The 16,662-nt window shown below is 37.4% G+C and overlaps 1 protein-coding gene across 1 annotated transcript; it reads right to left on the bottom strand.

The window, feature by feature from the left end:
* Positions 1–11,049: 11,049 nt before the first annotated feature.
* Positions 11,050–11,544, bottom strand: FERD3L (Fer3 like bHLH transcription factor). The gene has a single exon (XM_057733741.1). It carries the CDS (start codon positions 11,542–11,544, stop codon positions 11,050–11,052), a length of 495 nt encoding a protein of 164 aa, XP_057589724.1.
* Between the last annotated feature and the right edge of the window lie 5,118 nt (positions 11,545–16,662).

Here is a 16,662-nt window from a genome sequence, read left to right on the forward strand (position 1 = left end):
TTTAAGTGAGTTATCTAATTTAGTAAGTAGCACAACTAGGATGTGAAGCTCCTCACTACTATAAATCCATACTTGAGAGTGTAATCTGATCAAGAATATCAACTTGGACCAAGGGACATAGAATCAGACACTCAGTTCTTGACTATGATGTTTAGGGGTACAGTACTGATTTTTATTCCAGGACCCACACAGTACCATGACAAACTTGGTTTCACTTTATGAAACACTTGAAGAAAAACTGTAGAACATGATGTGAATCAAGCGTATGTGAATGTCTCCCTAAAATTAATGATAATTTACACTTATAAGGTGCTTCATAGATTCAAAGTAATGTCAAAATAATTATTTTTTCACTTTTTATTTTGAAATATGTACTTATAGACTCATAGGCCATTACAAAGATGGCACAGAGAGGTTCTATGTGCCTTTCATTCAGTTTCCTCCATTAGTTAGATCTTATATAACTACAGTACAATATCAAAACCAAGAAATTGACATTGGTATGAAATGATATAGTTCTATGTCATTCTATCATGTATGTGTATTAGCGTAACCACCATTGCAATTAAGATATAGAACTATTCCACCAGGAATCAGCTGATTTGAATAAATCCATACTGATTTGGAAAGCATATATTTAATTTAATATAATGGGCTACTGACAAAATAGAACTCCTTTGAATGAATTTAGTTCATTTTTTTTCAGATTTAAAGTCGCTACCTACATTTTCTTTTCAATATGTGTTCTATTACAATAGCAGATTGAATTAAGGAGTTTTAGGGGTATATTCAGGGTATACTGCTCCATGTAGAAGCATATATAGACTAAGACTAAATGCTGACACTCAAATATTCCAGGAATAAGAAATTTGGGAGGATAAAAAAAATTCATTTCATTTTTTTCGGCTTATTTTAAAGCATTATGTAATGAGTCCTGCTCTTTATATATTTTATGCTTTCACGTATTACCATTGGTGGTGAAGTTGATGCCTTATTCATTGTGTTTTCATTGCCATAGAATTGAAAGGGATATAATAGTAAGTATAGTGAAGATGGTGTGTGTTTTAATAGTAGCTACCTAGGACATTCCATCCAAAAACGACAGACTACACTTTCTTCTCAAGTGCACATGGAACATTTTCCAGGATAGATCACATCTTGGGTCACAAATCAAACCTCAGCAAATTCAAGAAAATTGAAATCATATCAAGCCTCTTCTCAGATCACAATGCCATGAGACTAGATATCAATTACAGGAAAAAAACTGCAAAAAATACAAACACATGGAGGCTAAACAATTCACTCCTAAACAACCAAGGAATCACTAAAGAAATCAAAGAGGAAATCAAAAAATATCTAGAAACAAATGACAATGAAAACACAACCCAAAACCTATGGGATGCAGCAAAAGCAGTTCTAAGAGGGAAGTTTATAGCAATACAATCCTACCTTAAGAAACAAGAAAATTATCAAATAAACAACCTAACCTTACACCTAAAACAACTAGAGAAAGAAGAAGAAACCCCAAAGTGAGCAGAAGGAAAGAAATCATAAAGATCAGAGCTGAAATAAATGAAAAAGAAAGGAAAGAAACCATAAGAAAAATAAATAAAACTAAAAGCTTGTTCTTTGAGAAGATTAACAAAATTGATAAACCATTAGCCAGACTCATAACGAAAAAAAGGGAGAAGATGCAAATCAACAGAATTAGAAATGAAAAAGGAGAAGTAACAACGGACACCTCAGAAATACAAAAGATCATGAGAGACTACTACAAGCAACTCTATGCCAATCAATTGGATAACCTGGAAGAAATGGATACATTCTTAGAAAAATACAATCTTCCAAGACTGAACCAGGAAGAAATAGAAACCATGAATAGACCAATCACAAGTACGGAAATTGAGGCAGTGATTAAAAATCTCCCAACACACAAAAGCCCAGGACCAGATGGGTTCACGGGCGAATTCTATCAAACATTTCCAGAAGAGTTAACACCGATCCTTCTCAAACTCTTCCAAAATATTGCAGAAGGCAGAACACTCCCAAACTCATTCTACGAGGCTACCATCACCCTGATACCAAAACCAGGCAAAGATGTCACAAAAAAAGAAAACTACAGACCAATATCACTGATGAATATAGATGCAAAAATCCTCAACAAAATACTAGCTAACAGACTGCAACAGCACATTAAAAAAATCATACACCATGATCAAGTGGGGTTTATCCCTGGGATGCAAGGATTCTTCAATATACGCAAATCAATCAATGTGATACATCATATCAACAAATGGAAGGATAAAAACCATATGATCATTTCAATAGATGCAGAAAAAGCTTTTGACAAAGTTCAACATCCATTTATGATCAAAGCTCTCCAGAAAATGGGCATAGTAGGAAATTACCTCAACATAATAAAAGCCATATATGAAAAACCAAAAGCCAACATCGTTCTCAATGGGGAAAAACTGGAAGAATTCCCTCTAAGAACAGGAACAAGACAAGGGTGTCCACTCTCACCACTATTATTCAACATAGTTTTGGAAGTTTTAGCCACAGCAATAAGAGAAGAAAAAGAAATAAAATGAATCCACACTGGAAAAGAAGAAGTAAAATTGTCACTCTTTGCAGATGACATGATATTATATATAGAAAACCCTAAAGACTCTACCAGAAAACTGCTAGCACTAATTGATGAGTTTAGTAAAGTAGCAGGATACAAAATTAATGCACAGAAATCTCTTGCATTCCTATACACTAACAACGGAAGAGCAGAAAGAGAAATTAAGGAAACTCTCCCATTCACCATTGCAACAAAAAGAATAAAATACCTAGGAATAAACCTGCCTAAGGAGGCAAAAGATCTGTATGTAGAAAACTTTAAGACACTGATGAAAGAAATCAAAGACGACACAAACAGATGGAGGGACATACCATGTTCCTGGATTGGAAGAATCAACATCGTGAAAATGTCTGTACTACCCAAAGCAATTTACAGATTCAATGCAATCCCGATCAAATTACCAATGGCATTTTTCACAGAACTAGAGCAAGAAATCTTACGATTTGTATGGAAACGCAAAAGACCCCGAATAGCCAATGCAATCTTGAGAAGGAAAAATGGAGTTGGTGGAATCAGGCTTCCTGACTTCAAACTATACTACAAGGCCATAGTGATCAAGACAGTATGGTACTGGCACAAAAATAGAAAGGAAGATCAATGGAACAGAACAGAGAACTCAGAAGTAAGCCCAAACACATATGGGCACCTTATCTTTGACAAAGGAGGCACGAGTATACAATGGAAAAAAGACAGCCTCTTCAATAAGTGGTGCTGGGAAAATTGGACAGCAACATGTAAAAGAATGAAATTAGAACACTTCCTAACACCATACACAAAAATAAACTCCAAATGGATTAAAGACCTACATATAAGGCCAGACACTATCAAACTCCTAGAGGAAAACATAGGCAGAACACTCTATGACATCCATCAAAGCAAGATCCTTTTTGACCCACCTCCTAGAATCATGGACATAAAATCGAGAATAAACAAATGGGACCTCATGAAACAAAAGCTTTTGCACAGTGAAAGAAACCATAAACAAGACTAAAAGGCAACCCTCAGAATGGGAAAAAATAATTGCCTATGAAACAACGGACAAAGGATTAACCTCCAAAATATACAAGCAGCTCATGCAGCTTCATACCAAAAAAGCAAATAACCCAATCCACAAATGGGCAGAAGACCTAAATAGACATTTCTCCAAAGAGGACATCCAGATGGCCAACAAACACATGAGAAGATGCTCAACATCACTCATCATCAGAGAAATGCAAGTCAAAGCCACAATGAGGTATCACCTCACACCAGTCAGAATGGCCATCATCACAAAATCTGGAAACCACAAATGTTGGAGAGGGTGTGGAGAAAAGGGAACTCTCCTGCACTGTTGGTGGGACTGTAAGTTGGTACAGCCACTATGGAAAACAATTTGGAGGTTCCTTCAAAAACTACAAATAGAACTACCATATGATCCAGTAATTCCACTCCTGGGCATATACCCAAAGAAAACCATAATCCCAAAAGAAACTTGTACCATAATGTTTATTGCAGCACTCTTTACAATAGCCAGGACATGGAAGCAACTGAAATGCCCATCAATAAATGAATGGATACAGAAGATGTGGCATATATACACAATGGAATATTACTCAGCTATAAAAAGGGATGAGATGGAGCTATATGTAATGAGGTGGATAGAACTACAATCTGTCATACAGAGTGAAGTAAGTCAGAAAGAGAAGGACAAATATTGTATGCTAACTCACATATACGGAATCTAAAAATGGTACTGATGAACTCAGTGACAAGAACAAGGATGCAGGTGCAGGGAATGGACTGGAGAAAAGGTTTGGGAGGGGGCGGGGGTGAAGGGGAAGCTGAGACGATGCGAGAGAGTAACACAGACATATATCTACTACAAACTGTAAAAGAGATAGCCAGTGGGAAGTTGTTGTATAACAAAGGGAGTTCAACTCGAGGATGGAAGATGCCTTAGAGGACTGGGGCAGGGAGGGTGGGGGGGACTCGAGGGAGGGGAGTCAAGGAGGGGAGGGAATATGGGGATATATGTATAAAAACAGATGATTGAACGTGGTGTACCCCCCCCCAAAAAAAATAGTAGCTACCATTTACTGAGTGCTCCCTCTGCACCATTTACTCTGCATATATATTTCAATCAACTCTCATAAGAGCTCTATGAGATGAACATTATTATCTTTACTTTAAAGATGAAGAAACTGAGGGTCAACAAGGTTAAGTAAGTTGTACTAGCTTTCACAGCATTATGCTATGTACTTGTGATTCAAACCCACCTTTGTCACATACAAAGCTTGTGTTTATAACCATTATGTTCATCAGAAGAGTTTTTTCTCTTTTCTTCTGGCAGGATTGCACTGAAGCCACCTGAGGAAAGCTGCGGCTTTAAAATATCCGTAGATTAGTTCAGGGCCTCTTCCAAAACTTCCACCAGTAGTCCACCTTCCCTGTTCCATTGCAGAGTCTAAGTCCCTCCACATGACATGCCCATAATATGCTCATGCTTACATTTCTGATCATCAGTAAGGATGAAGTACAGTTACTCATTTCTACCACGTTATTTCTACTTAAATATAACCATCATATAAGCATTCACAAAGAAACTCAGACCCTGAGAGTTCGGTCTCTGAAATCCTTGACTGTGTATAAATCTTGGCTTCACTATTTATTAGCTGATTAAGTTTGGGTAAGTTATTTAACTTCTTTATTCCAGTGTCTTCATCACTAAGACAGTAATAATAGTGTCTATAGCCTAAAATTATTATGAGAACTTTCATAGTTATCAACATGTGCTGTCATGTAAGTAAGCAATACAGTAGATAGATTATTATAGACATCTCTAATGATGATACATATTATTACTTCATCCAGATCTAATAATCCAATTATTCTCTTGTTCTCCTTTGGACCATTTGTAATTTCTCCAATATTTCTCTTAACTATGGGATTAAATATAGCCAACACTTTACTAAACTCTAGGACTAAATGCAGTCAATCAGTTTAAGATCTGACCAGTAACAAACACAGCTTGTGAAGTTTCGAAGTTACAAAATTATCTGCAGTAAAATAATTGTGTAATCACATTCATCATTTATTCATTCAAATATGTTTATGCGATATTGTTGTCTTCTATTGTTCACCAAGTGTTTGTTCTGTTTCCATATTGTCATAGATATTTTCCTCCCTTTTGAAGACTGGAAATCATATAAAGCTGTCCATAACAGCTGCTTTGAGGTCATCTACATTTGCTGGTTGCAGGTGGAAATCTCCTTCACAGAGCCCTAAATAGAAGGCTGTAACATTTGGCCTTTGAGAGAGCCAGACTGTACCAGCCTTTTGTATAATTTATCATCCACAGACCATGTTTAGGTGCTTTTGATCTTGAAGGCAGTATCTTTCAAAGAAATGTGTTGCTTACATGTGACCATTGGTCCTTTATAGGAATCTCAGTATCATGCTGATTTCAATGGGTGAATGAATTTTTAAGATGGTAAACTGATGACTCAATTTACTTGAGAGACTCTAGATCCTGTTTAAATCCATTCAGAGGATCAAATGAAAGAAAGTATGTGAAGGGTACTTCGAAAACAATAATGCAGTAAATATGATCATTTATTATGATAATTATGATATTTCATTATGATAATTCCCAGCATATTTGTCAAATTCTTGACTTCACTGAATATTAAATGTTCTTTGCCTTCTGCAAAATTGAGTGGAAGTCTACCAAATATTAGCCATAAAGAATGTTTAAAAATACTTTCATATTATTCTTTGCATTTCCTTACACTTCCTTATGGAATGTGTTTTATGCACAGAACTAAAATTTGGTATCACAGAGAAAGTTGTGGAAACTAATAGGCTTTGGTTTATAGAGACTTGAAGAAGGTTGTCCATCTTTCCGGTATTTTATTCCTGTCAGTTTGCATTGCTTCTTTCCTTTCCTTCTCCTTCGCCAGGTTTGGTTTTGAGCTTTGGATTCAAAGAAACCCCAAAGTCAAAACAAAATGGTTAGAACTGCTGACTCTTGTTTTGTAATCTTTTTTAGTCAGGAATTCACAGGAAGAGAGGGCGCTGACCAGAAACTGGGCCTAATCTCGCCCAAAATGTTGGGAAAGTTCAGGAGCCTTTGCCTGAACTTGGGCCAAGATATAGATATATGCCAACACTTTTCCGACACATTTAAACCATAATTTAATCAAGTAATATCACCCAATAATAAGTAGATTTAGTACTTAAAATTCAATATTAATCTGCCAGCTATTTTTGATAAAAATAAATCTAAATTAAATAAATCTAAATAAAAATAAAAGTAATCTAATTTATATTTTGTACTACATAGAATCTCTTGGTTTTTAAAGTTGCAGGTACATTTGGGAGCCTCACAAGTGAAGTGTACTTAAGTGTCTTCATTAACTTTGAAATTTTCTTTGAAGATTTATAATTCCAAAAGAAGTTATTCTAGACTGTGCTTTATCAAATTTCATTTCAGAATTTTTAAAGCTGTTATAAACCTTCCACAATAGTGTTTTTATAATGGAAATGCTGACAAATGCAATAATAAACACCAATCCTAGGGTCTTAATTGTATGTTCATGCAGGAATTATGCATACTAGCATAATATTTGGTTCAGTTTCCAGCGCTAATTTTGCCAAAATCTGTTTTCACATTGGGCGACTGTAAAAGATGATTGGCCTGAATGGCTGCCTGTTGATGGCAAAGGCCTTTGATTATTTTTACTTTCCTTGGAAAGCCTAATTATGTCTTTCAAATATGATTTCATTTAGATCTTTTTTTGGTTTACATGTCTGAATACTAATAGTAACCTGATAGTTATGGGGAACTTAGTTTGAGACCAAAAGGCAGTTTTCAGTCAGTAAAGAGTGTATAAATAAATTGCCTCCAAGCAGTGTCTAAAATGGTATTTACATTCCAAATGTCCAAATTACTTTAAGATTTCAAAAACCAATTATTACAATTTTCCAGAAGTAATTGATACCATTAGGATTTCTTTTTAACTGTTGGAAGGTATTGAAAAACCAATGTCTGCTGATGTTTCTATCAACGTTGGGTTAGAAGATAATAAAGAATAAGATGATATTAACATAGGATGTGTTAAATACTAAAAGCACTTGTATAAAAAACTGCACTGAATTTATGGATCTAACATGAGAAAAATAAAACTATCACGTTGCTTAGAAAAGTTGATAATTCATGTTCGAAATGCAGATAATTTTGCTTTATCTCTGTGGATGATTTGGTATAAGGAATAAGCCAATCCATTTCTATGTATTTCTTTCTTTCTTTCTTTTTTTTTTTTTGACCACACTGTGCAGCATGTGAGATCTTAGTTACCCAAACAGGGATCGAACCCATGCCCCTTGCACTGGAAGTGTGGAGTCTTAACCACTGGACTGCCAGGGAAGTCCCCATTTCTCTGTACTTATGATCCTTATTTGGCTTCAAATTATTCTATTAGTACAATGATTTAAGAAGTCTTAAGAGACTTTGCATTTTAGAGCAGCTTCTAAAAATGTAAAAAACTTACAAAGAACAAAGCATTTATGAGCTGTAACAGTTTTAAGAATTATGGACACAATTCTAATAATAATGGGAAAAAACTATTTATTTAGAGCTTCTTTGGCTATTATTTACTACACTGAAGAAGTATTCACTGTAGGATATCATGAGCTTACTAAGAATATAACAGAATGGTTCAGAACATGAGGGAGAGTATTAAAGATGATGGATGGTTGTAGTTACTCTTCAGGACCCAATGATTTTGAGATCTGTTGTCTACACAGTTTCTTTTTTTTAATTTCTTATTTCCAAAATTGTTTTTTCAACAAAATATTAATGATTCCTAAAGTTGAATTTTTTTAGAAACTTATTTATCACTTGCAGATTTTAAAAAAATGTTTAATTCTCAGGATAACTTTAAATGGGAGAAGGAAGGGAGCTTCTGTAAGCTCTTTCAATTTTGAACCCATTCATCCTGTATGTGAAATGTCAACATACTTTTTTAATTGAATGAATAAATAACTGGATACACATGAGGGACTGATGGAGCCACTAGCACTGCATAAGAAGTTGGGGGGCAGAATACTGTTTGATGATGAGTTGAGAAATAGGTATTTTTCTTTGACACATTGAAATGAGTAATTTTAAATTTGTCTTTAAAAATACAGATGTGCTAGTCTGAGTAGCCAAAAAAGTTGTCTAGAAAAAGAGGAGAAAATGAATAATTTTATTTTATAAAACTGACATAGAGGTCATTGTACAAATTTCACTTTATTTTAGTAAAGGTGCTAGAGAATAAAAAAAAAATACACTCCCTGGTTTTGCTGTTGTTTGGTTTAGTTGGTTACCTTCTTTTCTTTAACCTGTTTATCCTGATGTTCTTATGGTAGAGGTGGAAACAATGCCGGTGAAAAGATGCTCAAAATAAGAAATCATCTTTGTGAGGTGGGCATTTCAGAGCTAATTCAGTTTCTATAGATAGGAGAACTAGGAAAAGTTAAATGAAGATGTATGAAAGACAAGTAAATCCCTGTAATACTGGTGGGAGGGAGTGCGAACTGGCAGATCTGCTTGGAAGGCAATCTGGCCATTTGCAGCCACAAACTTAGAAATGCTCACTTGATGCAGAAATTTTACTTCTAGTTACCTAATATCAGGAAATTATCATAGGCAGAGAAGACATTTATAAGAATGCCCTCGCATCATCATTTTTTTTATTTTGAAAAATAAAATACCTTAGCTAGCCACTTGTAAAGGATTGGAGTTAGATTGTGGGATATAACAATAAAATACAGTGATCAAAATTATGCTTGAATAATATTTAAAGTCACGGGAAAAGTGCTCATTCTATAATGCTGAGTGGAAAAAGAAAAATTCCAAAAGTATCCCAAATTTGTTAAACACATTGAATTTATTTCTGTATAAAAAAAGACCTTCTAGATAAAAATGCTAACTATGTGGTAATGTGGAGTGATGTAAATTTTACTTCTTTTTAAAACTTTTATTTTCCAAACTTTTTAGGATGAATATATATTACTTCTTAATAAAATGAATTATATTTCTAACAGTATGATAGAGAGAATTGTGTGTGTGTGTGCACGTCCACACAAGGATGTGCGAAGTGAGAGCAAAATAAAGTGTTGGAACAACAGGATTTATTTTTAGGATTACGGACTTTGCAGTTAGGTAGGCATTATTTATTCCGCTTCCTCTCCTCACTTACCTACTCCTATCTGCGGAACCCCAATTCAGGTGTTAGCAGGTCGCCCAGAAGGAAGAACTGTGGAATGGCAGACCGTCCAAACTGGAGGGAGCCCCTCAGCATGGTTCTGCTTCAATCTCATCTCCAGCGCACACATTTTGGCAAAGCGGAAGAATGCCTCTCCTCCTCTGACGCTGTCTCCCCTGTCCTAGGTGCGAATAAAAGGAAAGCTCTCTTTCCCTACCTACAGCTACAAATGTGCAAGTGCGCACTCAGGCGGTGCTGCACCTGGGAAGACCAAGGCCCTCCACGCCACCCCCCAACCCGGTAGGCGACAAGGGGGAAGCGCTTGCGGGCGGTAAAGGCTCGAGGCGCCCAAGACACCTTGTAAGACCAGGTGCACCCCCAGCTCGTGGGCCGGAGCTGCCCACAGTCACCTCCTGGTTCAAGCGTCCGGTTCCCGGAGGGACCACAACAGGGTTGCTTTGAGCCTAAGGGGAGGGGAAAGGCGGGGGAGAGAAGGGAATAATGTCCCTTTTTAGAGGTCGCCCGTCCCTTCGACTCCCCTTCCTTTCTCATCTCCTTCGTTCTGCCTGTCGACAAGCCTAAGAGAGATGCGGAGCCCCTTGGCCCCTCTCAAGGCTCCGTAACCCACACACCTCGCGGGTTTCTGGTCCAGGGCCTCCCTAAGAGCACGGGCTGGAGCGGAGTGCCTGTCTGGGATAGCTCAGCACTGACTCTTGAGGCTTAAAAAAAAAAAGTAGGAATGTCTTTTTTATATTTAAACACACACACACACACACACACACACACACACACACACACACACACCCACCCACCCAAGTAAGGAGAGACCAGACTGCTTAGAAGCCCCCGAAGTCTGCCTTTGCGGAGAGGACTAGCTTCCCACCCGCCTGACATAAGCAGCTGCTTTGGGGCGTGGACCTCGACGGCCCGAACTCCTTCTTAACCAGTCCTAACCTGCCCCGCCCGCTGCTGCCCCATACTCCGCTGAGAGCGATCGCGTATATAACTCCGGCTTCCACGCTTCTCCGGGGCTGTGGGAGCTTTATAATCCAGAACCAAGCTCCCGAAGGCCCGACGTTCGTTTTAGAGCGTCCCTCCAGGCCTTGCGGCCGCACCCACTGCCGGGTCCGGAAACACCCCAAACGCGCGCGCGTCCAGGCGGGGAGGCGGCCGGCACTTGCATCTCACACTGGCTCAGCCGGTTTCCTTCTCGAAGCTCTCCAAGAGCTCGGTCATGAAGGAAATGTAGACGATGGCCAGGCGTAGGGTCTCGATCCGAGACAGCCTCTTCTCGTAAGCAAAAGTGGGTACCTTCCTCCGCAGCTGGTCGAAGGCCTCGTTGAGGTTGAACATCCGCTTCCTCTCGCGGATGTTGGCAGCTTGGCGCTGGGCGTAGGTGATCACCCTTTTCCTCTTGGGGCGGCCCAGCAGGGAGGCGCCTCTCCCGTGCTCCTCTTCCTCCTCATTTCCCCCCTCTTCTACTTCACCCTCCTCTTCTTCTGGGTCGTCCTCCTCAAAACGCGCCAGACTCCTGGGTCTTCCCTCTCGGAGCACAAGGTCCTGGTGGTGTCCGTAGGTGACCCCGGGTGCGAAGTCGCAGAGGAGAGGGTGCCCCTGGGAGGCTAAGGACAGGTCTGCGACGAAGTCCAGCACGGTGGCGTCCACGCAGCTCTCGGGATAGGCTGCCATCGCGTCGGCTCGGCCCTGCGTCTCATCGGTTTCTCGAAGGGAGGGGCGAGACTGGTGATGGGCTTCCTAATAGCCCTGAATCTGATGGGTCACCATCACCGAAGGGCAAGGGGACATTAATATTTATAACCAAGCTGATAACAGGATTAGTTGCACCGATAGGGAAGGCTCTGACAACGTCGCTCCTCTCGAAACTGATGGAAGAAGACAAGCTTGAGCGCGCATGGAAGACTCAAAGGGATAGGCCTCCAATTCTGCGATCCTTTTCTCTTTGCCACCTGGGACAGTTCCTTCTTGGCAACTACCCCCAGCTCTTACCTGCTGTGCTCTTTGTGTCTCTCCACACCCTCGCAGCCAGCTAATATTCTTCAGGCTCCGTATCTCATGTAGTTCTTTAATTTAGCTTTGGATTTTCAAAGCAAGGATGTTTTCCACCGCTCTGGCTTCTCCTTGGCTTCAGAGTAGTTCTGAATCTTGCCACCCTAGGCTGCCAATGGGTGTGAAACAAGTGCATGTGCTTTTAATGATGTCCTGAAGAGGGGCCCTGTCTGCCAGGGGTCGAGGGGAGCTGTTTGTCTGGTATCCCAGTGCAGCGGCTATTGAAAAGCAAGATCTTCCATTAGCTTAAGTAAGCACGGTAGGGGGGCCGAGAGTGCATTCCCCAGAGTCGCTGTTGGAACCGGCTTTCTCTTTTCCACCGCGTTGTAAACAGCTCTCCAGTAGCTTTACTAACCCGACTTCTAAAATCTGTTTTGCTGTAATCGATCTAACAATTGAGATACTTGACTTTCCTTTCCTAACCCACGTAAAGGATTTTACCTAGAGGGCAAAAGTTATGATGGCAATAAAATGAAACAGAGAAGCTCAGAATATTTTCTCCCAGCGTGCTTTACTGTATGATCCCAGCGTGGGAGGCAAAGCAAACCCTCCCCCCAAACAAAACAACTTCAGTCTCCTTTCAAAACTGCGATTCACCCTTTGATAAACCAATTGGTCGATCAGCTCACCCTCTGTTGAGAAGTCTTTCATATTTTAAATTGCTGATGTGTACTGAACAAAGAGTAATCCTGATACTTCAATCTGGTTTATTTTCCTTATTTACTACCCTAAAAGATTTAAGAGCGGAAACTATACTTTAATGCATTTTATTAAAGAGAGATTTTGGTTATCTTTTTTTTTTCAGAGATGAAAAATGATTTTGTATTTGGCATAATGCAAATAGAATTTTACTGATTTCATATTATCTCACGTATATATTTTAACAAAGAAGGATTCATTCCCCCCCCCCTTTTTTTTTGCCAGTAGCTATCTTTACTCAGTGTAGGGATTTTTAAGAAGACAAGGTGGGACAGAAAACCATGTTAGAAAGTCATTTTAAAGATGTATTAGAAGAAATAGCCTAAACAGATAAGTACAGAGACGCCTTGGTTCAAGGGAGAAATACCTAAGGACATCAATTTCTATTAACGAGGTAAGTTGTGACTATGATGGTTAAGTTAGCACATTGGACAGCTCCCAGAAACCCCCTATTTCTAACAGGTAAGCACAATCCCTTTCCTTTTTCCTAGCCTTCCGGTGAGTACTCCCAGATACTATTAAAGCAATATCATCTTGGGGGTCTTCTTTTTGCTTTCTTCATCTTCTTTTTCTGGGTTCTTCTTTGCTCTTTTGTCCTTTAATTAGCTTTCTTTTATCTTGCTTGTGTTTACTCTTTACTCTCCAATTTGCATTGTGATAACTCAGGAAGAAAAGAATCAAAATTAACGTTCCTGAAAGATGTAATGAGAATGAGATCTTTGATTATGATTACCTATTTGGTTTTTATTAAACTTCTCTCAAGGAGAAGACTGAAAAATAAAAAAGAATTGGAATTTCAATAGTGGGAAGGAATAGGTAAATGGGAGGGTTAATTTTTGTTTTGACAAGCAGTAACATGCTTTCTAACTCTTGTTTAATTTAAAGCATTATTAAGCCTTTGGATACATTTTATAGTTGATTTTTAGTTGTTGAATGTTTCTCATGACATTTTTTTCCTTTTTAAATGCATACATAAGTGGAATAAATACCTCACCTAGTGAGAATCTAGTTCTATATCAAACATACATTAGGACATTTAATGAAGAGAAACATGACAGAAATTTAAATTTAAAATTTAACAAAATAAATGTCAGAAGCTATCATGAGACTTTAAGAGACACTTTTCTTGGACTAAAATTCTTTATGATTTTATCTAAGGGAATGAACATTTCAACAATCACATCATAAAAGAAACTATAAAAAATTAAAGGAACCAATACACAGGATTGGGTTAAAAATTAAATTAAGATATTAGAGAATTTATTAAAATGTCTTAATGTCTTAGGTATGCCTGTAGCAATAATTTAAAAATACTTTCCCTTCAATTTTACCATAAAATCCCAAGATAAACATTTCTGTTTGTACCATAATAATTTGTTTATCTTACAAGGTTCTAATCATGGTGACATAGAGAAAAATGTTAAAATCTAAGTTATCATGACTGAATCTATTTTTGTTTATAAATATAATTAATTACTGAATAGAAATAAGTGAAATTGTTTTCTCTGCTTATTTTGAAACATCCACATTATTTTAAAAAATGTTTTTGTGGCTATTTGGTTCCACAGCAAATATACAAAGTAAGTGTAGTAAATTTGTAAAGTACTATGTGGTTTAAAACAGTTCATCTCATTGGAAGGAACCATTATTTTCATTTCTAGATTTGAAAGTTGAGAGAAACATTTTTTTAAAAACCCAACTGAGGCTTAAAGAAGTTAAATACAAACTCGATTCCTTTAGGCTTATAGATAATTTATAATTATTCAGTGACCTACATGGAGGCTTTTGGAAAGAGTTTGAGAAGCCCTCAACAAATTTTGCTCAAGGTGTTTCAGGAAATTGTTATGAAATGACAGTCAGTTTTGCTTGGTTTATTGCCTACCTTATCTCTATTGGCCATCCCAGTTAAACATTAAATATTTTGTGTATACAGATGGTCCCTGGTTTACCATGGCTCGACTTAAATGATTTTTTGACTACTATGTGCAAAAGCAATACACATTCAGTAGGAACTGTACTTCAGATTTTGAATTTTGATCTTTTCTCTGGCTAGTGATATGCAGTATGATATGGCTCTTGTGATGCTGGGTGGTGAACGCAAGCCACAGCTCCCAGTTAGCCATGCTATGGCGTCTCGGTACCCATACAACCATTCTGTTTTTCACTTTCAGTCCGGTATGCAATAAATTACATAAGATATTCAACACTTTATTATAAAATGAGCTTCGTGTTAGTTGATTTTGCTCAACTGTAGGCTAATGTAAGTATTCTGAGCATGTCTGAGGTAGGCTAGGCTAAGCTACGATGTTCAGTAGGTTAGGTGTATTGAATACACTTTGTCTTTCAATATTTTCAATTTGTGATGGATTTATCTGGATGTAACCCCATCATAAGTTAAAGAAGAGCTGCACTGTTATCTTGTATTCAGAATCAAAGCAGAAAAAACAAATGACCAAGAATAACTTGAGCAATAATTGCTAAGGGCGGTGGAGTGTGGGATTAAGAGTGTTAAGGAGAGAAAGGTAGATGAAAAAGTATCCAGAGTAAAGCAAATACCTAACTCTTCCAAATTTATTAAAACTTTTCCTTTCCTTCCCTTATTCAAGACCTTTCTCTTATTCTTACAAAATCATTAAGCAGTTTTAGGGAAAATGATAAAATAGAACAAAGGTAGATGTGTGTCATAATTGCAGGGAGAAAAGTCTAAGAAACACTCCCTTAGCTGGTTAATGGCCTTGGCTGATTTTAGAGTTAGAGGCATGTATATGCATCTATTTTATTTTTCTATTTTAGGCAAACTTTTCCTGAAGTTTAACACATAGACTTAAAAATTCATGTCATATATATGCAGCTTAATGAATTTTCATAAAGTAAGCATACTCATGAAACCACTGCCCAAATCAAGAAATAGAATGTACCACTGAAGTTAGAGATGATATAAAAACAGGTGAATATTAAGTATATGGCTTGAGACTATTTAAACCTCTCCCACAACGTCATACCTATATCCAGTCACAGGACACTCTCCAAAGTACCACACTCCAAAGGGTTACTCTTAACTTCTAAGGTTAATTTTGCCAATTTTTGAGCATTATATAAAAATAAACTATGTGTAATCTTTCATGTCTTTCACTCAACATTTTAAAATGAGATTCATGATAGTATTTCATTGTGTGACTATATCTTCTACTGTTTATGGGCATTTGGGTAGTTCCCAGCTTTAGATAAAAACAGCGGTGCTATGAATATTTTTTGTACATAACTTCGGTGAGAACATTCATACATTCCTGTTTTGTATACACCTAAAGTAGAATAGGTTATGTATATGTTTAGCTTTAGTAGTTATTGATAAATTACTTTCCAAAATGGTTGAAACAAGTTACACTGTCACCAGTGACATACTAGAATTCCAATTTCTTCACATCCTTGTCAACAGTTGGCATTTTCAAGCTATTCTGAAGACGTGCATGCATATCACATTGTGGGTTTGACTTGCATTTCCCTGATGACAAATGAAATTGAAAACCATTTCATATTTGCTAATGGGGTACTGGCTCCTTAGTAAAGTGTCTGCTCAACTGTTTCGCTAATTTTTATAATTATTTATTTACTTAAATATCTATTCAGCTACGAGTCATATGTCATATATATATGTATTACAATTATCTTTTCCCTACTCTGTGGCTTTCCTTTTCACTCTCTTAATGATTGTCTTTTGATGAAAATAAGTTTTAATTTATTTTTATTAAGACTTTTTTTTTAGAGCAGTTTAAGGATTATAGCAAAACTAAAGGGAAGGTACGGAGATTTCCCATATACATCCTGTCCCTACACATGAGTAGCCTTCCTCATTATCACCATCTCCCACCAGGGTGGTACATTTGTCACAACTGATGAACCTATACTGACATATCATAATTACTAAAGTCCATAGTTCTATCTTAGGGTTTACTCGATGTTGTACATTTTATGGGTTTGGATAAATGTATAATAACATATCCATCATTATAATATAAAGTATTTTCACTGCCCTAGAAATTC

The sequence above is a fragment of the Hippopotamus amphibius genome, chromosome 4, assembly GCF_030028045.1.
Source record: "Hippopotamus amphibius kiboko isolate mHipAmp2 chromosome 4, mHipAmp2.hap2, whole genome shotgun sequence".
In the NCBI taxonomy this organism is placed as follows: Eukaryota; Metazoa; Chordata; class Mammalia; order Artiodactyla; family Hippopotamidae; genus Hippopotamus; species Hippopotamus amphibius.